This window comes from Alexandromys fortis, unplaced genomic scaffold (genome assembly GCF_014885135.2).
Source record: "Alexandromys fortis isolate MF-2015 unplaced genomic scaffold, M_Fortis_MF-2015_v1.1 scaffold_116, whole genome shotgun sequence".
NCBI classification, from domain to species: Eukaryota; Metazoa; Chordata; class Mammalia; order Rodentia; family Cricetidae; genus Alexandromys; species Alexandromys fortis.
Genome location: NW_026067998.1, coordinates 2,861,012 through 2,884,067, shown reverse-complemented (window position 1 = coordinate 2,884,067; position 23,056 = coordinate 2,861,012). Strand labels below are relative to the sequence as shown.

The window sequence follows — 23,056 nt, the reverse complement described above, 5'->3', positions numbered from 1 at the left end:
CAGTAGGATCAAAAACCCATTGCCACTGTTCTTGAGGTCTCAGTAGTCCTCATTGTCTGCTATGTTCAGCAAGACCGGTTTTAACCCAGGCTTTTTCAGACCCAGGCCAGCTGGCCTTGGTGAGTTCCCGATAGAACATCCCCATTGTCTCAGTGTGTGGGTGCACCCCTCTCGGTCCTGAGTTCCTTGCTCGTGCTCTCTCTCCTTCTGCTCCTGATTTGGACCTTGAGATTTCAGTCCGGTGCTCCAATGTGAAAGACCCAGATGTTAATCGACACACATACGGACACCTGATTTTTGACAAAGAAGCAAAACATATCAAATAAAAAAAAGAAAGTATATTTAACAAATGGTGCTGGCATAACTGGATATCAACATGTAGAAGAATGAAAATAGACCCATATCTATCACCATGCACAAAACTCAAGTCCAAATAGGTCAAAGGCCTCAACATAAAGCCAGCTACACTGAACCTTATAAAAGAAAAAAGTGGAAAATACACTTGAACACATTGGCACAGGAGACCACTTCTTAAATATAACCTCAGCAGCACAGACACGGAGACAATTAATAAATGGGACCTCCTGAAAGTGAAAAGCTTCTGTAAAGCAAAGGACATGGTCAACAAGACAAAATGACAGCCTACAGAATGGGAAAAGATCTTCACTAACCCCACATCAGAGGTCTGATCTCCAAAATATACAAAGAACTCAAGAAATTGTTCACCAAAAGAACACATAATCCAATAAAAAATGGAGTACAGACCTAAACAGAGAACTTTCAATAGAGGAGTCTAAAATGGCTGAAAGACATTTAAGGAAATCTTCAGCATCCTTAGCCATAAGAGAAATGCAAATCAAAACAACTCTGAGATTCCATCTTACACTGGTAAGAATGACCAAGATCAAAAACACTGATGACAACTTATGCTGAAAAGATTATGGTGAAAAGGGAACACTCCTGCATTGCTGGTGGGAATACAAGCTGGTTAAACCCTGTTGGATATCAGTGTGGCAATTTCTCAGAAAATTAAGAAATAACATTCCTCAAGACCCAGTAATACCACTTTTGGGTATATATCCAAAGGATGCTCAATCATGCCACAACAACATGTGCTCAACTATGTTTATAGCAACATTGTTTGTCATAGCTAGAACCTGGAAACAACCTAAATGTCCCTTGACCAAAGAATGGATAAGGAAAATGTGGTACATTTACACAATGGAGTACTACACAGCAGAAAAAAATGACAGCTTGAATATTGCAGGAAAATGGATGGAGCTAGAAAACATTATTTTGAGTGAGGTAACCCAGACCCAGAAAGACAGTTATTACATGCACTCACTCATAGGTGGTTTTTAAACATAAAACAAAGAAAACCATCCTACAAACCCAATCCCAGAGAACTTAGACAACAATGAGGACACTAAGAGAGACTTACATAGATCTAATCTACATGGGAAGTAGAAAAAGACAAGATATCCTGAGTAAATTAGGAGCATAAGGACCTTGGGGGAGGGCTGGAAAGGGGAGGGGAGAGTCAGGGAGGAAAGCAGAGAAAAATGTAGAGCTCAATAAAAATCAATTAAAAAAAAGAAAAAAGAGAATACTGTATAATGAACCCCACAAAAGGTAGAGTAACTTAGCTGTCCCACCATAGGAAATGGTCTGCAAAAAGCCAGTTTATGCTCCTGGGACAGGTCCTGGTCCTACTGCCGGTCCCCCCCAACATATCAAACCACATAACTGTCACCCACATTCAGAGGGTCTAATTTGGTTACATGCAGGTACCCCACCTGTCAGTCCATGGTCCATGACCTCCCCTGGCTTTGGTCAGCTGTCTCTGTGATTTTTCCCATCATGCTCTTGAGGGCTCAGTCATTAAAGCCTAGGCTCACAACCAAAATAGAACCAGTCACTTTCACAGAGCATTTTAACAGTAGGCAGAAAGTGTGTGTAAGCAGGGGACGGGGTATTCAGCAAGAGAAAGGCAATGTAATTTCTCAAAATCTTCTCATACTCTTGCCTGCACCAGGTTCACTAACACTATCTCATGGATCAAAGCAAGTCACAAGCCAGAGTGCTAGGGTTGCCTGAGTGGCTAATAACGTGAACGCAGAAAGGGCAAAGGATTTTGGCATCTGAGTTTAACCAATGTACTGTAATTACCATTCTTCTAAATGATTGTCTGGGCATACTATTAACTGGAAGTATTGTGAAGCTATTTTTCAATCTGGGTGTAGAATTAGGAGACGTGAACCTGAGTCTGACTTGTTCTGTAGCCTTGAGAGAATGAACATCTCAGGGTCTCAAATCCTTATTTATAAGATCTACTGACATAAGGCTGTTGGGAAGATTCAATGAGAAAGTTAGGCAAATAATAATTATTATTTAGCATTTATATAACTCTATTTTTTTCATGTGTTTCAGTTCATCCAATTGTCACAAGTCTATATGGTAAATATTGTTATTGCACTTAATCTGCAAAGAAAGAAAAAAAATGAAGGAGCCTACAGAATTGTCCTTTTGTTACATTAGTAAGTGAGGCTGAGATTTGTAAACTAGATATTCTGGTTTCAGAGTCTGGCTTCTGAACATTATCTGCCACTAATGTCAGCATAAAGATAAGATAACGCTAACTACTAATATTACAAAGTTATTTTAAGTTGTTTTATTTGAGTGAAACCAGTGCTTTCAAGTGGCTGAGGCGTCTCTGTAAATCTATCTGCCATTATACGGAGAGTTAGTCTTTAAACAGTCATTACCATGCAAAGGGATTTACGTTATCACCTGGGAAATTCAGGTTATCATTTGAAAAATTAAAAACGTTATTATAGTCTATGTACATGAGAAAAATAAACATTGTGGACCATTGGCAGCTTACTACAAAGTTGGACAAGTAACCGCCATTGATGAGGACCACCCGCCAAATTGTCTGACATACAAGATAATCAGTGGGGACATCCAGGCTGTCCGAAGGTTCTGGATTCACCCTTTCTCTGGAGTGATTGAGCTCACCAGTCAGCCAGACTATGAGTCGGTCAGCCAATATAACCTCACAGTACAAGCTGTGGACTGTGACAGAGCTCACCCACGGACCGCAGAGGCCACGGTAAGTAAAGAGACACAGGGTTTGTGTCTGTATGACTGAGCAATGCATTAAGTTTCAAGTTATCACCTCGGGGAGATCAGGCAGGGAATGGAGAAGCTTGTGACATTCTCCTACTGCTCAAGTGCTCTATAACTTGCCAGAACTTTCCTTTCCAAGTCTGAATGGGGAAAGAGGAACTGTCTAACTTCTCTCTCTGGTGTGAATGTGTTCTTAAAAGCGTAGCATGAATCTTTATGGACAACAAAGATGTGAAAAAATTGAAAGAGGCATTATTCTGCTCACTTTCACCATACAGATGAGGAAACTGAGGCACAAAGTTTAGAAAATGTACCCAGGGTTAATATAAGATCCATAGGCCTTGCACTAAATCCAGGCTGCTTCTACCTCAAGGCAATGTTTGCAATGTCATAGTATTGACGTGGAAGGATATGTGTGTCTCTAACTTATTTTAGAAAGGCCAAAAGACTCTTTAAAGACATTAAGAATATGAGCTATATTTATTATGGGGAGCACATTATTAATGAAGCTAAAGTTTTGCTATTGCACAAGGTTTTGTTTTTTATTTATTTATTTTTTGAGTGATTGTGTCACTGTGAGGAAAACATGAGACCTATTCACATCAATGATTAGAAGGACTTTCAGAGGGCTGAGGGTGAAGCCTTGAGTCTGGGATTCTGAAGGTTTGCAGTCTTGGGATGATGCTCACGAGAGTGCTTGTTCACAGGAGGTACCTTGGCCAGTTCTCTTATAGATGCTTAGAAGTCATGTTAAAGAAGAACTTGTTCATTCTTTCTTCCTCTTAATGAATATTTATCAAATGTGTACGTACAGAACCCTGGGTGATAAAAGTATAAGATATTGTCACATATACCTTTGGGGAGTTCAATATATCAAGTACCAAAATGATCATGCCAATGACTTTGACTTTCCTTGAGAAAAAAGGTGATAGATAAGCCTCCAGAAATGAGGGAACCATCCTCATCATCATCACCACCATCACCCTCATATAATTTTATTAAGAACCCAATAAAGTCAAGTGTTATGTATGATAAGCTCTAGTTATATAATTCATTTTTAATCCCATACTGCAAGGTAGTTTCGAACACCCCTTCCACCCCTTTTTAAATGCAATGAAACATTTTGTTTACACAGCTTAGATGCCTTAGAACCCAGTTGAGGTTACTCAGCTCAAGGAGATAGAATGAAGTCTGGGCACCTCTTCTCTGCCATGTGCCCCAAATTCCTTTTTTTTTTTTTTTTAAATCCTTTAGGCAATCTGTCTCTTTACTTCTCACCCATCTGTTGCTAACATCCCGGCTGGGCCCCCATTGCCTGTATTTGGCCCGACAGAGCAGACTACTTCCTAGAACCATGTCTTTGCTTGTGGCCCTGAAGTCTGCCAGAATGCCTCCTGAAAAAGGTCCACTGCCTGTCCTATGACCTCTTCATTCACTTCACATCCCACTGGACTAGGCTCCAGCATCATTGCCAAGGCCCAAGGTGTTTGAATGTTCTGGGCCCAGCTATATTTAGCTTCTGTTCTTATTCAATCAACCACTCAGTTTTCTTTGTGTCTCCCATGCATCAAGACAAATGCATATTCTCCAGGACTCACAGCGTCAGGCTGATGTGGATGAACACTAGTGGGTAAACTCTCCAAGAAGAAAGGACAAATTAAACCTGCAGACGGCAGCCCAGAGAGGGGGTGTAGGGTGCTGTGTGAGAGAAGTAGGGAACAACAGTCTGGCAGCAGAGACTCTGGAGCAGTAACTGTTCCATCGCTGCAACTAGACACTGGGCAAGGAGCAACTTAAGTGGGTGGTGTGTGTGTGTGTGTGTGTGTTGGCTTCCCATTTAAGAAGGTGCACACTCCCTCAAAGCAGGCAATGCATGACAACAGGATCACAAGGCAGCTGATTACCCTTCAAGCACAGTTATGAAACAGAGAGTCAGGGAGTGAGGCAGGACCTTAAATCTTCCAGGTCTGCCCCCAAGGACACCCTTCCTCTAGTGAAGCTTTTCTCCTTCAAGGGGCCATATAACTCTTCAAAAACAATGCCATGGGCTGCTGGGGACCGAGTTTTCAAACACAGTCTATGGGGGGACATTCTACATTCAACCCCTGACAAGATTACAAGATTGTTTATGCCAACCAGAATTATACCAAAGTAATTAAATTAAGATTAAATAAAAAAAATCCCAGGTCAGTAGGATGACTCAGCAGCTAAAGTCGCCTGCCACCAAGTTTGACAATCTGGTTTGATCTCCTGGATCCACATAGTGGAAGGAGAGAACCAACTGCTGAAAGTTGACCTCTGACATCACACACACCCATAGTGCTGTAGCAGGCATGCACACACACACACACATACACACACACATCACACACACATACACATAGTGCTGTAGTATGCGCACGCGCGGACACACACACACACAGAAACATATGCACACAAAATAAATAAATTAAATGTACTTTGTAAAAATCTCACATATTCGATACAACATTTAGCTGTGTTCAACCAACGGAGAAGTAACATTAAGAAATGTAGGATTTCCTCCAAGAACTTAACTATGTTATTAAAACATTCCATCAAACATGCTTGAAAAGATAATTCTTGCAGATGTAGTCACACCAGGGATTCTTCTGCTAATGCTACTGGGGAAGCTGTTAGTCATCGGAGAGGTGGGCAGAAAGCCTTTCCAGACTGACTGGCATTCCGTCACTGACATTTTCAAATCCTTGATATTTCCATCTTTTTCCATGTAAATCACAGCTTCCTGGCTTATGGTAATTTAATAAGGAAAATGTCGATAATAGCCCTAATTAAGGTCAGATATACATTGTGCTTGAGGAAACAATACAGAAGAGGCCCTTAATTAAGTTAGGGGAAATGTCTTCGGGGTGTATCTGCCACTGAACCTGGGCAGTTCAAAGTCTACGGAGCTTGGGCTTCAGAGATAGGGGTCTTCAGCGTTGCTTTTGCTCTAATTTGCATGACTGTGCTTCCCATAGAGGTTCATCTAAAGAGCCTGAAATTCTTCCTAAAGGGGACAGAGACTGCCACAACCAACCCAAGAATAATCAACCACTGACTAGGGACTGACAGCCAGAATCCATATCTCCAAGAACATGCCTTCAAACTCAGAAAAAAAATTAGGCTTTTTACTTAATAATTCTGGGTGATCTGCCCCTATCCAGATGCTCATTTCTGATTTTATTTATAGATCGTCTCACAATGTGGACGTGATGTTTCTTCTCCCTTCATCACTGACAGGTCACTGTTGACATTGAAGACGAGAATGATGAAGCACCCGTCTGCATCCCCTATCTGTCCACGGCCGTCATCTCTGATGATGTTGTTGCTGGGACAAACGTCAATGGCCTCAAATTAAACTGCCACGACAGAGATTCACACGATTTTGAGATGCGCTTTGAAATGGCTTCTGGTGGATACTTTAATTATTTCTTTTAATCGCAAACATATGTCAAGCTGACATTAGCTTACAATGTCAGACATGATATGTAACTCTAGAAGGGACTGTTTATTAGGGTTAGACAATTTCATAGCTTACTGTCATGTTTCTTCATGGCACCCTTTCATGTCTACAGACACAGCTCAATTAGTCCTGTGACTGCAGTACTCGGGCAAATGATAGAGGTTTTAGTACAAGAAGTTAAGTTTATTCTCCACATAGCTAGTAGAAAACAGACTCCATCTTTGCCTCTGATGATGTTGTTGCAAGTTCACAAGACTAGATGGTTTTGACCGTATTATTGTTGGCTCTACATAGATTCACATAAACATTACAGTCCCCAGCTTGCTGTCTATAGGAGATCTTCCTTTATTTGAGACCAACCACGTATCAGACATTTTTAGAAATTGTTACACAGACACACCTGAGATAGGTGTGGAAGGCATTCATGGCGCTCATTATTTATTACACTTGGTACCATCAACACATAAAATCATAAATCAAGAGAAAGTCTACACAGGAAAACACGGTCTTGACATTTGTCTTGACCATGACAATAAGACCTTTCCATGCGTCTCATGCTGTTCTTCTGAAAGGATGATAGTGTAGACATACTATTTAATGATGAAGACTAGTTTGATATTTACACCCGTTTCTCTTGTTCATAATAGTGTCTGCTAGGCCCTTGAGAGGACGTAATTTCTTGAGGACGGAATTGGTACTGTGGTCTGAATGGCTCATTAGATACTAGTCTAGACCAGTGGTCCTCAGCCTCCCTAGTGCTGTGACCCTTTAGCACAGTTCCTCATGTTGTGGTGAGCCCAATCACAAAATTATTTTTGCTGCTACTTCATAACTGTAATTTTGCTACTGTTATAAATAGTAGTTAAAATATCTGTGTTTTCCAGTGGTCTTAGGTGATACCTGTGAAAATGTCATCTGACCCCTAAAGGGGTCATGATCCACAGGTTGAGAACCACCGGTGTAGACCAAGTTGAACGGGACAGTCAAATAAAGGAAGAGGAAAAATATTAGGGATGATAATCAGATAAAATATTAGGGATAATAATCAAATAAGAGCATGAGATTTGCTGGCCATATGTGGGGGTTAGCCTCATGACCTTAACCTTTAAAACATTTTTATTCTTTTCTTTTTTGAAACAGTGTCTTTTGTAGACCAGGTTAGCCTGCAACTCTCTACGTAGCCAAGGATGACCTTGAACTCTTGATCCTCTTGCCTCTTCTGTCCAAGTGCTAAGAGTATAGTCTTACTCTAACATGCCTAGTTTAAAACACCTTTTCCATGTATGTATTGATTATTGTATTTCAACTTTACTAAAAGCTCTTTATACGTATGGAAGTTTACAGTAAAACCCAAATTTTCAACCTATGTACATGATCTGTGTTTTAACATCATCTAAAGGTAGCTTGAGACAATTTGATGTATTATAAACTAATTCCGACTTTCCCATTATTCTTTTTAAAGGAAATGAAAACCTTCATTTCAAATTAGACCCAAGTCGGGGTACAAATACGCCCAAATTAATTGTGCAGAATCCTTTCAGCTTCGAATCTGGAACCGAAGTGCAGCGGCGATACCATCTTGTGGTGCACGTGATCGACGACAACCTGAAATACGGCAAAGCCATCAAGCCCAAGACAGGGACCGCGGTCATAGATATTTACGTGAGAAGAACCAGCACGCCACCTCCTCCAACCAGTTCTGAAGTAAAGAGCTACAGAATTTAATTGGGATCTCTATGCTGTAAATAGTTTACTGCAAAGCCAAAGACCAGCCAGAAGTGCTGGAAGAATGCTCAGGCCATCACTGTCCCTTGTAGGCTTTTTGACTTTTATACTAATCCATAAAAGCCCTGCTGGGCTCTCTTGGACACTGTGCATCTGTGAATAAATACCGTGTGCACAGGAATTAGGGAAAATTACATGCATACATATAGAGGGCTACTAAACTGCCTATAGAGCTCCCTAAACTGCTGGTCGAATAATATGAAGGTCTTGCTCAGTAGAAGGGAGCACTATTTAGTGAATTAGAGCCATTAAAAGCCTCTACTAATGGACTTTTGCAACGACTCTGCTATCATAATAATGGACACCTATGATGTACCGGGCTTCACACTGCAGGCCTTACAGCCACCACTGCATCGCATCTTCAACCCAACACTACAACACTTAGCAGACCTTTTAGCATTTTATCATTTATAAAGCAGACATGGAAAACCTCTGCTGAATTATATAATGGCTTATCAGTCACCCAAGGATGAAAGCTCCTACTCAGTAGACTTTAGCGTGTATTTTACTGTTCTGTGGCCTTTAAAATAAAAGCGACAAAGTCTTTCTCCCTGAGTATTGATTTTCAAGAATGCACTGTTACCTCAAGCTACACAAAAGGGAGTAGATACCAGGGACATAGAAACTTGAAAGAGCTCAGTTATCATTGAGCTAAACCCTGAATGTTATAGATCAAAAGACAGATGGAAAAGAAGAGATGGGATTTGATGTGGATCGTGGAGTGGCCATTTCGTGCAGCGCCATCTCTACATTTATCTATTTATTTATTTATTTATTTATTTTACACCTACAGCACCCAATATTCCCAGGAGGTCTCCCATCCAAGTACCAACCAGGCCCGACCCTCCTTAGCTTCCGAGATCAAACAAGATTGGCCACGTTCAGGGTGGTGTGGCCGTTGACCATCTCTACATTCTTAATTTGGTGGCTCTTTTGCATTTCTCATTGTTAGCTGGGCACTTATGTATATGCGTGAGTCTGTTAAGATGGGTGTTTCTACACTGATGTTACACCGTGTAAACAGATGTGTTTTAAAAACAGGGACTAACACTCTGTTTGCTTTGAAATAATTTTCCAGCAAAGGAAAGGGCTGACCATTGTGTACACAGCTATCAACACATACGAGAACAGCGCCTGGTACGTGCCTTTCGTCCTCACGCTGATGGCTGTGTTCTTTGCTGGATTGGTTTTCTGGATGTGTTTTCTTTTTTGGAGATATGGAAATATTAAAGACTGCTCTCAGAAAATGGCCAAGGAGGACTCCAAGTCGAAACTCAAGTATGTGACTTTTTTCTAAGTTTGATATAAAGAATTAAAAAAAACAAATTTGTGATCAAACAAACACGCTCATATTCTTTTGAAGCAAAGTGGCTTGGGCAGATGTTTGACAATCACTAGGCATTAATTTAGGGACTTGTAGGCAATACATGTCAACTCCGTCTCCATACACCTGATTGGTTTTAAAACTTATTGAGGTCAAAGAAATGGATAGAAAACACACCTGCTTTTGTCGCCACTTATCAATACGGTTCTTCAGGGTAGAGAATGCAATAGCTTCGAAAGTGGAGTTGGCCTATAATCCAGGTCCCTGGGAGGCTGAGGCAGGAGGATGGCAGATTCAAATCAGCATGAGTTGGACCATTTGTATCAAAATGAAAAGTAAAGGAAGGAAGGAGATGAAAGTAACTGGTTGAGTGTTTAACTGCCATATTCAAGGCTCTGGATTCAATCTTAGTCACATACACACGCACACACACCACACACACAACACACACACACTACTGTGCTTCCATGTTGGGTAACACACACATTCTAGATTTGGAGTTGTATTTTTGTCAACCACACAGGATCTTTTTAAAGAATGGTGCATTGGAGCAGATGGAAATAGCTAATGAAAACCACATTGTTGCTTCTTTTTTAAAAAAAAACTAGTTGTGCTAACAGTCACATGTTAACTATTGAATGAAATTATTTCCAACATACATTGTCATAATTTAACTGGTGTTTTCTCAAATTTTCTTTTTATACAGAGGAATGAAGTATGTTGTAGGTAAGATATGATTTACTAATTAGGCCTGAATTATGTAATTTTAAAATTACATGTATTTATTTTAACACAATATTTCCTTGACTTTTTGAGAATTTCTTGAAATGTATTTTGATCATAGCCACCTCCGTTCTTTCTTGTAAAATTTCCTAGATTCACCCTCCTACCTGTCCACTACTTCCTGTCATATCTTCTGAGAATGGCTGACCCACCAGGAACAATAAATACTCTTAGAAAAGAAAAACAAACAAACAAACGTGACTGGTACCCCCTTTGCCAGAAGTCATCAAATGTCCCTGACTTGCTCCATGCTAGGCTACCGAGAGACTTGCTTTTGTGCAGGTCCTGTACTGGCAACCTCGCTGCTGAGAGTCCTGTCATGTCCCGAAGACATGGTTTTGCTCATATCCTCCATGACCTCTAGTGCTTACAACTGTCTGCTCTTCCATGATGGCCCCTGAGCCTTGGGGTGAGGGTTTGATATAGATGATCTATTTGTGGTGGCCCTGATTCTCTCCACTTTTACCAATTGTGTCTTTCTGTGTCGTTACTGATGAGGTCCAAAATCTGAAGCAATTTATTGGTATGGAGAAATGAATTTAGAGGGATATTTGACCCCTTTGGCCTAATAATAGTAGTAGGTCCTCTTCCAGGATGTGTGTGCTCCCAACCATTTGTTCTTGGCTAGATTTACAGTACCAGGCATTCTTTCCCTTTTGAGAAGTTAGCCTAAAAGTCAATCAGAAAGCAATTGTTTATCCTATGACGTTCACGTGGCTATTACACTCATGGGCAGAACTTACTAAGTTATTAAAGCTATTAAATGTGGCTATTAAAGCTCATTGTGTCACAGCTGGGAGTGCTGGTGGCAGCTTCTTAACCCCAGCAGCTTACAAGGCACTCTGCCTACTGTGGAAGCTAGACAGCAGGGAAGAGGCTTCCCAATCAATAGCAACTTGAATTCTCCATGTCCTATGACAATGTGCACAGTGGCGTCAGCCGTGAGTATCACCATCAAGTTTCAGCAGGCAACCATGGGTAATGGCAACGAGCCTATATCTTTGGGGGAATTTCTAGGACACCCCAACTAGCAGCTTGAAGAGAAGTATCCCATATTTGCTGTTTTTTTTTTTTTTCTGTGTTGCTCTGGCTGTCCAGGAAGTTGTTCTATAGACCAGGGCCTACAGAGGTCCATTTGCCTCTGCCTCCCAAGTACTGGGATTAAAGGCAGTGCTGCCACCACCCAGTGGTCCCGGGCTTTTTAATTTGGCAATCAGTGATGCTCCAATTAAGTTATTTGATATGAATATATATGCATATAAATGAACCTCACAAATAGTAGATTTTTATATAAGGCATTCTTCGTGTTACTTTAAAAATATGGACTGCATCACAAATTTGCTTGTTGTCCTTGTGGAGGAGCCACGCTAATCACTTCAACTTTAGTGTGTGAATTGCTGAGGTGACCACATTTTAATTTCAATTTTGCAGGAGGTTATAGGACACCTGGTGGGAGTCGGGTTTGCCCTTCTACGCTGTGGGCACCATCATCAGGCTGTCATGCTTGTCAGCAAGCACCTCAGCCCTCAGTCATCTTGACAGTCCAAATTACGTCATTTAAAAATGCCGCCCCCTGCATACTTCTCACTTGTTTATTTACCACTTTATGTTTGTTTTTTTTAAAACAGGGGATAGAAATCAAAAAGAAAAAAATGTTATCACAGAAACCAGAAATAAAAAGCTAGACGTTCTAACAGTAAGTACATTTTCATCTATTTTTGTTACATTATTTTCCTTCTAAGGATATGGTAAAATCTATTCAAGCTTCGTAGGAAGGAAATAAAATTCACTTTAGTTCATCATTTTTGCTAAATTAGTGTGTGCTACAGAACTTGAATTTCAGAAACTTGGTGAGATTAAAATTTACCTAAAATATACGTGCACATAGAAAAAAATGACTCTAGGCAAATGTAAATCTAGCATTATTTAATACTACTTAGAATTTAAAACTATATTCAAAATTATTATACATGGGACAGACCTGGGCAAATTCCTCAATGTTAGAGTCTTTAGCAGATGGTAAATCTACGCCCAGAGGAGGCAAATCAATTCAAAGTGGCCAAAGCTTAGTTGATGTCTAATTCACATAAATACATCAGAGAGGGCTGGATCTCGGATCCATAACACAGCATAGAACAAGACAGGCCACTTTTAGTTTTATTCTCCTTGCCTCCTGCGCACTTTGAACATTCCCACCAAAGTCCTGGCTGGCCATGGTGTTGCTTCATAAGCTGGCTCCCTCTCAATGCTCCACTCTCCCCCTTTTCTGTCAGGATGCTGAGAGTGTTCTGGTGTTTCCATAACAGAACACTACAGACTGCCTGGTTTAAACCACAGATTCATTAGTAAGGGTCCTAGAGGCTAGATGCTCAGGGTTCTGTTGAGGCTCTTTGGCCTTGAGGACAATCTGTTGCCTGTGCCCCATGGGCTCTTGTCCTGTTGATCATATTGGGCTAAGATCCATATCTTCATTTTTCTTCACTACCTCTTTAAAGTACTCCCAAATGCAGCGGCATTCTGAGGGTCTGGAAAGCCAGGAAGCTGGCATACAGATTCAGAAGGAAGGGCACAGTGTGACCGATGACACGCCTCCTACAATAGTCCCATGAGAGAAGTGTCCTAGTTAACAGAGAGCATGATGGCAGGCAGCCCATCGTAAGGGATGTTGGGAAGAAGTGAGACTGCCAGTTAGTTTTATTCCCTGCTAACTGCTAACCTTCTACAGATGGGAAAGATGGGAGGACTGAAAAGAAATCATGTCCTAGACTTATTTCTGTTGCTGTAATAAAATATCCTGACAAAAATTCAACTTACAGAAGAAAGTTTATTTTGTCTTACAAACGCGGGGTCTGTTACTGCAGTGACGGGAGCTTGAAACAGCTAGTCACGTCACAGTCGGCAGCAGAAAGCCATAAACCCGTGGAGGCTTAGGGTTCAGCTAGGTTTCTTTTCTCTTACTTGTCCAGAGCCCCAAACCAGGGAATGGTGCCACTCACTTTCAGGCTTGACCTTCCTACATCAAAAAACACACTTAAGGCCCCCCTCCCAGACATGCCCATAGACCTCCCTGACCCAGATAACCCTCTCCTGAGACTCTTTCCAGGTGATTCTAGGCTATATCAAGCTGACAGAAATTAGAACTAGCCATCATAAGTGTTCAACACACAACAGAAGTAATTTTATCAAGCTGGCTTTATTGTTTATGTGAACATTACCTTTTTTTTTTTTTTAAAGGAAACCACTGTATATGAAACTGTGTTTGATGGAGAAGCCATTGATCCAGGTATGATGCTTTTGTATCTTTTGAATTAAATATCATTTATGGATTTAGATACTCAAAAATTTGAATGGATTATTTACTATGCTTTGCAAAAATAACCATGCTTGAGAAAGCTATTCTAGAACTAAGAAGGGATCAGATTTTAAAAAAATCAGTTGAATTATCAATGGCATTTAGTGCTTGGGGGACATCACTCTTACTTAGTCATATCAAATTATTGCCCCCTGGATATAGGCCAGACATTTAGAATTCCATGAGGCCAAAGGAACAGGACATCTACATTATTACATATAAAATATGCATCTTTAAAATATAGACAACAAGTTTAGTTAACTCCATTCAAGTAAATAAATAAAATATACTTTTATTCCTGATTATATATTTCTGGGTACCAAACAGCCCGAAAGGTTGCTGGTTTAGGATAATAACCATCTTATTATAATTTGTACTTGAGTGTGTCAGGAATGTGATGAACTATCGCCTGGGAAGTTCTTTATCTTTATGTGGATAAGTGATACCCCTCCAGCTCTGTTCTTCTGGCTGCTCGTCTGATGTCGTGGGTCCAAAGTGGTTATACTCACAGCTTGACACCATGGAAAGACATTTGTAGGTTGGGTGTAGTTGGGTCCTCTGGCCTCTTCATGCACCTTCTCTGTCAGAACTAGCTGTGCACTGGTCGTGGTAACTTGCATCTCTAGATGGAGTTCCAGGGACCTTGTCACCTTTTGAGACCCAGGCCTGGAAATCACAGGGCATCACTTCTGCTGGCCTATCGGCCGAGCCACCAATGTCTACCCAAATTCTAAGCCAGCAGCACTTGAAACCTCGGTAAGGGTCAAGCTCAAAGGCTGCCTAAGCTGTCTTTATCAGCTTCCGTATCTCTAGGCCCCATGGGTTACAGTTTTGCAACTCTTATACTATCGTTTATCTGTTATGAATCCTAGCAGACCATACCTTCGTTTTATAAAACATTGCACAAGCTTTCCTTTTCCGTGCACGTCATCCTAAAGGAAGAAAGAGGCCTCAGGAATGGTTAGAAATGTAAGACAAGCCACAGATTTGGAAGTAGAAGGCAGCAGCTTTGAAGTTGATGTCATTGACACCCTTCCTTGTGACCTTGGCGGAGGCGTTTAGTATTCCAGAGTCTCCCTTTTCACAACTGAAAAGTGGGCTTTGCATGTCTCCTGGGGGTTGCTGTGCAATTTAAACATGACCCTAATGCATATAAGAATAACTTTGTCAAATGCCATGCAACATGAGGTATTAGTAACAACAGTCTCACTAGACTGCAGACTCTTGTGATATTTCTCTGTAATTTGGCTCCTGCCAGCTCTGGGTGTCTTGGCATGAAATCAGTGATATTTTATTGCTGGCTTCCAGGTTTTCCCTAAATAAAGTCACTCTTTAAAATATTTTATTAATTGAAAACGTATCCCTCATCCTTACCTGTTGTATGTTAAATAGGCTCTTAGGAATTTCAGTCTCCAGTAATTTACTAAAAGGGCATATGAGCAAATTCAGATGCTGCCAGATGCCAGGCATCGCTTGCTGTTCTCATTCTTCACGACAACAAAGGTTGCATTTGATTTCCAGATTCCTGTGATGGAAATGCCAACATTGTTCCTGTTTAATTGATACTGAGTCAGAGGCTTGGAGAATGGGTTACAGCCACGTGGCTTTCTTTGCTTTCGGAGGCAGGGAGGAAGAGAGTTGATGTGCCTCTTTAGGACAGACTGGATCTTAAGAAGCAGGAAGGCAGAAGCAGATGGGGAGGGTACCAGAGTAGCAGGGTGACTATTAAGTGACCATAAGCAGGTGATATCTTTTACCAGATTTCCTGGCACGAGACTAGGAAAGCAACCGGTGTGAGTGACTCCAGGCCCTCTCCGTGTCTCCTCTATTGCTACTATTGTTGCTATTTTCCATTGCTTGGGATTGAACCTAGCATCTTGCCTGCACCAGGACAGTGGCCCATCACTGTGGGATCTTGCATGAACTAGGCAAGTGGTCCATCACTGTGGGATCTCCCTGTACTAGGCAAATCATCCATCACTGAACTATAACCCCAGCCCATACTTTACCATTATTATTGGAAGTAATTAAAAAACATTTCATGCTATTTTTTGGCTTCCTCTAAAATTAGAAATATGTACACATTTAGTCAATACTTTAACACGATGCACCAGGCTTGTAGGTGCTTTATAAACATAATCTCTTTTGTTTTTTATGTCAAATATTCACAATTACAAAATTATGCTTTTTATTAAAAACTACTTTAATTAGTATGTGTTTGTGACTGTGTACTTTCCTCAACTGCTCTCTCCCTTACTTTGGAGACAAGGTCTCCCACTGAACCTGGACCTCACTGCTTTAGCTAGAGTGGGCAGCCAGTAAGCTCCAGAAACCTACCTGACTCTCCACTCCACTACTACCAACACTGGAGTTACAGATGTCTTCCTCTATCGCCTTTGGGCCCAGATTAGTATTATTTTTAACTAAGAAAAGATCAAGCATCACACAAGTAATGCACTTTAAACAAATTCACCTCCCTTCTCATCTCCAGCTTCTCCCCCTCCATCTCCAACACATTTTCTCCCCAACTTTATGTATTTAAAATAAAAACACCACAACAGCAACAAAAACTTGCGGAGTCTACTTAGTGATGCCTGTGTGTGTCTAGGGCCATCTACTGGAGCCAGGGGAGCTTCTCAGCAGCCACACCGTCTGTCCCAACCCCAGCATCCATAGTTACTAACAGACCCTCCATGCACACGCTGAGACGATGGCTGGCCTGTCCTGTGCAGGTTTTGTACTGCAGCCACAGCCACTTCGCTTGTTTTGAACCCGACTGTTAGATGCACAATGTAGCTATCATTATCAAATTCCAGTGTAAACTGCTGGATAAGTGTAAAGTTGTGTGTGTGTGTGTGTGTGTGTGTAGAAAGGGGTTTTCAGTGAAGACTGCTGTTCATACGCACGTTAGAAGACTCATCCTTCAGTGAATGGATTTTGCGGAGCTGGCTCAGCATAGCACCGCTCTGCAGGACGGTGATATTAACTTGCCTATCTTCCTTCTTATCATTGTTTACCAAATGTTAGGTAGGACCTAGAACGTGAGGTCTAAAGTCCTGTTTGTTTCTGGAGTCAAGCAAACACAGATCACCACACAGCTTCCTTCCTACATTTGGCTGTTAGGTTCAAAGTGCGATAATCACTTACAGATGGTTTAACACTATCAGTTAACAAATGCATGCCTCAGTTTCCCTATTTCTAACAGGTTAGCACCCCTTCAGCACAGTAGGTGTGTTTGTCATGAATATCTTGCATATACTTTTCTGAGTACTTCTACAATCTGAACAGTACTACAAGAATAAATTTTCTACTATTGTTGATTTTTGATCTAGCCATCCAATAAGCAGTCATGATAGGCTACTTTCAAGCCTTATTGCCCACATTCTTTCTCCAATATCTCATTATTACTTCTAAAAAGATTGATTGATAAATCCTTAAATCAATTAAGGAACTTGTGGGGTGGAGCAGACCCAGTGACAGTTTTGAGCTGTCTTTTTAACCTATAAAAAGCAATTATAGGCTCACAAAATTGTCAAAAACCAGTACAGAATGACTTCATACTTATCTGTTACCAAGTTTCTCCTAAAGTAGTGGTTCCCAACCTTCCTAATGCTGCAACACCCTTAATACCCCCAACCATGACATTATTTCATCACTACTTCGTAATTGTAATTTTGTGACCGTTATGAATCATAATGTAAATATCTGATATGCAGGATATGTGATCTACGGCCCCTGTGAAAGGGTCACTTGACTCCCAAAGGGATCACGACCCCATAGGTTGTGGGACCCACTGTCCTAAAGGGAATATCTTTGAAAATTACAATACATTGTTCAAAGTAAGAACCTGACATTGGCATAGTACAGTCAACTAGACCAGAGGCTTCCGACTCCATCATTGATGCATGTTCTAAAAATCCACCTCTTTATGGAGACCTAGTCATCTGTGGAGGTTAATGTAACTGCTAGAAGTATGGATATATAGTACCATTGTTCCCACCAAAGGATTCACTAGAAGGCACACATTTTTAAGTGCATGGGAAATTCCAAACTTCTTCTTTTTGCTTCTCTTGGCAAAGAAAGCAAGACTTGAGAAATCACGCCAGCCCCTCTCAGGACCACACGGCCTACGTCTGCTAAACACTGGGTGCAAGTTTATCGCCATTCACTTTCTCTATGCCGTGTGCTTTCTCTCCTCAGTCTCTGGGAAGGTGTATGCATACAACAGCCGAACCGGGGCAAGAAAGTGGAAGACACTTGTTGGGCACCAGGAAGAGGCCTTTGGGAACACCTATGCCCTCTCTGAGGCCCGTCCCTTGAAGGAGTCAGCATCCCTGAAAACCTCGGTGCAGCACCAGTTCCTCTGAGTGACGGCATTTTTGAGGCTGTGACTGGCATGGCTGCCCAAATTTAAGCTGTAAGACCTGAGGTCAGCTGCTCTGTCGATGTCTGTCACTTCCTAAGATCAGCTGGTTCAGACAGAGAGTGTCAGCAAGAGGTGTCAGCCTGGAGTCTTTAGCTATGCTTTTGCTGAAGACTATAAACTATCTGTATATATCCTGGGTCATACCTCACTCCATAGAGTATAGCACTTTTAGATCTCACGGTTTTTCTCGCTGCTGTAGACCAGCACATGCTTGGCACCGAGTAGGGCTCCACACCTTTATCTGATAAATAAAAGAATTTGAGTATCTGAATTGGATCTCTTGTCTGGTCTTTGGTTCTGGTCACTTATTTCACTGTGACTTACAGCACAGAAATGGAAATCATCTTCAGGAAAGGTAAATTTGTTTTGTTTTCCCTTTATTTCTTGTAGCCACAAAAAAAATGTAGGATTTTAAGGAAGCACAGTTGATCTTGCTTTTAATTTTCTTTTTATAGGTCTCTGGAGGGTGCACTATCTGGGGACTTTACTTATTAATGACTTGCTAAGGAAATGCCAGTGTCAAGCTTTTCAAAATCTGTACACTTAGATTTTAAAAACTCATATGGGCTTTCTGATGACCTCTGACCTGGATCCCAGAAGACATGAGAGCAGGAGGACACAGCACTGTTGAGAGGCTGTGTCAACACACACTCCCAAGTGAAGCTGGCTTGGGATGCTTTTACTCTTAATCTTAACCAAAGTAATATATACACTGTGAGCAATAAACTAATATTTGAATCCGAAGGTATCAGGGACTCAAATGACCAGAGATGGTTTAGTATTCATTTCTGTTGGTACAAGTTCAAGGTTTGTGAGACCTGATCTCTGAAGAGAAAACACCCACAATTAAGCAGGATTACTTCTTACTTAGATCTGCCATGAGGGATGACCCATAAGAGACACTATAGTATGAAGGTTGTCAGCAAATTTGAAGGGCAACGAGTCCTGCAGTCTCTCTGAAGTCCACTATTTCTTCTAGAAAATGGACATATAATCACAGACTTGTTTGTTTATTTAGGTGTGTGTTCATGTGTATGCAGACATAGATGTATGTCATGTGTGTGTGCATATGTGTGGAGACCAGAAGTTAATGTCAGGTCTCCAATACTCTTTGTTTGATTGAAAGCAAGACCCCAGCCCTCTAGCACCCCTATATTCAAAGAGTCTGGAATGTAATATTAAGTTGGGGGCATCACCCCATCCCCTGGCAGCCATCCCTGGGGCATCAATGGAGTGCCAATGGAGTGGAAAGCGCCATCTCAGGCCCTCTCCCCCTGGGAATTGCCTTGGGCCAGACTCTACCTCCAGGAAAGCCCGCCAAACACTGACCCCTTCCCAGGGAGGGTCAGGACCACTCCCACAGGCTATTTAGTCTTGCTGGAAAAGGGAACACACGGTTTTGGATTTTGTGTGTGCTCTCCCTCTCTGTCTTCCCTCCCTGCCATGCTCCCGGCCACCTGAGAGCGCTGCATTTATAAAACATGGGCATTTTTGATTTTGTCTAATCTGGTCTAATTGGAGTTATTTTGCATTAAATTTTTTTAAAGCCCATTATTTAGCTATAACTGACCTGAAATTCACTCCGTAGGCCAGGCTGGCCTTGAATTCAGAGATCAGCCTGCCTCTGCCTCCTGAGTGCTGGAACTAATGGCATACATAACTATGTCTGGTTGTTCATCTTGTTTTTGGGACTGGGTCTCTCACTGAACCAGGGATCATCCTGTGTCAATTTCTTCATCACTGGGATTGCAGTCATTCACTGCTGTCCCCAGGGTTTTACATGGCCGTGGGAGATTTTCAGAGGTGTGCAAACCAAGTGATCCACATCCCCAGCCCTCACAGCTTTATTTTAATCTCCTGGTTGAGTTCTGAGAAGAAACATGAAGCAGCTCAGAGTTTTCCCAGGGCAGCGCCTTCCACCTGTAAACAGGAGACCCAGGAATACGGAGGGGGTCAGAACAGAGTTCTGGGCTACATAAGTTGGAACCAGTTGGTAATTATCTTAACAATGTCTGTGAAAGAGCAGTCTGCTATTTTTCCAGATGGCAAGCTAATTCTCCTCCAGGGGAGAGACCAAAGATTGTCTGAGAAAGTGCTCTTTCCTCTCCAGGAAGGCTCTCTTAGGATCAATTATGATTTGACGAATAGAGGTGCCTGAGTTTCCATCTGCCACACACTTAGAAACTTTCTTTACAAAGTCTAGATTGAATCCATTTGTATTGGCTCTGCCTGTGCCAAAACCAAACAAAAATGAAATGTTAAGTTGGTGTTTGTTATCCACACAAACAGGCTTGTTTTCATTTGTTTGGTGGTTTGGGATCCAGCTGCAGACCTGCCGGCAGAAAAAGCCTGGAAAGGAAACAGTCTGGCAGAGGTGTCTGGGACAGGAGCGGAGCAGGTGGCCTCAGGGCCAGGCTCTGCGGTGGGATCTTTGTATCTTTGTCAACTTGCCTCCAAACTACACTCATTTCTGGTGTCACTGTGTGTCCAATTTAATAATAATGATTGTATCAGTTTCCGAGGTGCCATTGACACATCCACAAACTGGGCAACTTAAAACATCAGTAGCCCTGCACTGTTCTGGAAGCCTAGGTGTTATGTGTGGTTGTTAATAGAGCAGGTGTTCCCTGGAGTTTCTGGGGAGGAAGCCTCCTGGCTCTTCCAGTCTCTGATGGCTGCAGCCCTGGATCTGCGCTTCTCTCTAATGCCTGACAGATACATAGTACCTTTTCCTTTATGTGTTAGTCAGATTTCTTCCTGCTGCACGTGGATCTGTCATTGTTCTGGTGTAATTTTTTATCTTGCTTTTTCTACTTCATGTTGATATAGCACCTGTTTGGGGCTGTGGGTTTGGAACAACCAGGATGAAAGAATGTTTGTAGAGAGATTGTGTTCACAGAAGCCAGGTTTTAGAACACAAGCACACCATTTTTGAAGGTCCCCATTCAATCCACTATGGGGATTTTAATATACTTTAATATGTATGATTGGTAGACCTATTGTCTCATGCCTCACTAGAAGGTGAAACACAATGACCCATTTTTTGGGTCCTTGGGAAGGATGTCTCATTCCCTTACAACTCGTATGAGGATGGTGGCTTCTGCTTTCCTAACAGGCTGCATTCCGCATTCTGATGAGAGGACCAGGAACTGGATTTCTGTGTTTAGGACTAATTTGAATTAGAAGAACACACTTACTTAAAAGCCTAAGAAACAGTAAGTTTCTCAGGAACTCACAAAAACAATAAGCATTTACAGTTTGTTGGGATGTTTGAAATCAAATGAGTTTACGTGAGTGTACACTGACCTGGTTGGTGTGGGACCATGGTCTATATTCTGTCAATTATATTTTAAATAAAGTCTGATTGGGCAGTAACCAGGCAGTAAGTATAGGTGGGACAACCAGACAGGGAGTAGAGGTGGGTGAATGAGAACAGGAGAATTCTGGGAAGGAAGCCCATTCCTCTGCAGTCCTGACCAACCACAGAAGAAGCAAGATGTGACTGCCTCGCTGAAAAAGGTACTGAGCCATGTGGCTAACATAGACAAGAATAATGGGCTAATATATGTTATAAGAGTTAATACGAAGCCTGAGCTAATGGATCATTCAGTTTACAAGTAATGTAGACCTCTGTGTGATTTCTTTGGGACTTAACAATTGCAGGAACTGGGCAGAACAGAAACACAGACAACACCTGGTCACTTCAAGGGTTCCTTTGATATCTTATTCATTTTTAGGTCTTATTACATTTCTTTCTTTGGGTCTCTCTCTGTCTCTTTCTCTCTCTGTGTGTGTCTCTCTCTCTCTTCCACCTCTAACTTTATTCTGACATCTGAAAGGGATGTCTTGGAAAGGAAGAGATGCTGGCTGTGTTCTTGACTGCTGCCCCATTATATTCCCTTATACCTGGGGATAGAATGCTAGTTACAATGAACTTCGCAGATTCCTTGGAAAAATTGAAGATGGCCCTGGGAGAAAATCTCTTCTGATCACATAATAGATGTACCAGAGCTTAGAGCCTTGAAATAGCAACTGCAGAAGTTGGCTCCTGGGCTGTTAATGCTGCTTACATCGCTTCAATCAGTCTTCAGGATTTACAAGGTAATAGAAAATGTTTCCCATAAAATCAAACTTTTTTTTTATCTGCCAAAGTAAGTTTTTAATAAAAACGCACCGAGCTGATCTTTGAAAGCATGTTTTTCTCAAGAGCAGCAGATTGACCTGCAGGAAGCCGGTAAGCTGCAGCCATGTAGCGATACACAGATTAATTGAAATGGGTTAAATTAAGATGTAAGAGTTAGCCAATAAGAAGCTAGAGCTAATGGGCCAAGCAGTGTTTTAAATAATATAGTTTCTGTGTGATTATTTTGGGGCTGGGAACCAACAAGCAGCTTCCTCCTCCAACAAGAGATATCACTTTAAATGTTTCCAATCCCCAGGAGAAGTGGATGGAGGAGGAAGGCCTAAGACCTTGCCTTCCTAAACTGTCTGCTTCTGCTCCACCTTAGCAGATGACACTGCAGGGCTCTTACTTGTTCAACCTGGGTTTCTCCCGTGCGTCTTCATTTATCGCCTACAAAGTATGCCACTTGGAATCATCTGAATTTCTTCCTTCTTTCCCCTGAGGCAGCCAGGCCACCGCCATTTTTCTTCTGAACTCTATAATAACTTCCCCATAGATCTTCCCCTCATTCACCCTCCATCAATGCCATGCTGAAGCCATCTTACTAAACTGCAAGTCACGCTTCTCCTGCCAATCCCCAAATAAGCCCC

At 41.7% G+C, this 23,056-nt stretch overlaps 1 protein-coding gene, 1 long non-coding RNA gene and 1 pseudogene across 4 annotated transcripts in view; 1 reads left to right on the top strand and 2 right to left on the bottom strand.

Annotated features, from left to right (window-relative positions):
• The window catches only part of LOC126512653 (cadherin-related family member 3-like), a 73,189-nt gene extending 54,657 nt beyond the window's left edge, over nt 1-18,532 (top strand). The window contains exons 12-19 of one of the 3 annotated variants that reach the window (XM_050160532.1): nt 2,880-3,112; nt 6,391-6,562; nt 8,076-8,317; nt 9,477-9,676; nt 10,429-10,448; nt 12,134-12,201; nt 13,740-13,788; nt 18,058-18,532. In XM_050160532.1, coding sequence (XP_050016489.1) covers nt 2,880-3,112; nt 6,391-6,562; nt 8,076-8,317; nt 9,477-9,676; nt 10,429-10,448; nt 12,134-12,201; nt 13,740-13,788; nt 18,058-18,224 — 1,151 coding nt within the window. In that variant the 3' untranslated portion in view covers nt 18,225-18,532. Of the gene's footprint in view, nt 1-2,879; nt 3,113-6,390; nt 6,563-8,075; nt 8,318-9,476; nt 9,677-10,428; nt 10,449-12,133; nt 12,202-13,739; nt 13,833-18,057 lie in introns of those variants that run through there. The other 2 variants (XM_050160533.1, XR_007595115.1) reach the window with 2 other exon arrangements.
• LOC126512654 (uncharacterized) lies at nt 243-22,530 on the bottom strand. The gene is made up of 2 exons (XR_007595116.1): nt 22,458-22,530; nt 243-1,888 (listed from the first exon to the last, which is right to left on the bottom strand). It is a non-coding gene; the product is annotated as an uncharacterized lncRNA (long non-coding RNA).
• On the bottom strand, nt 9,183-9,301 carry LOC126512671 (uncharacterized; annotated as a pseudogene).
• Nucleotides 22,531-23,056: the final 526 nt, after the last annotated feature.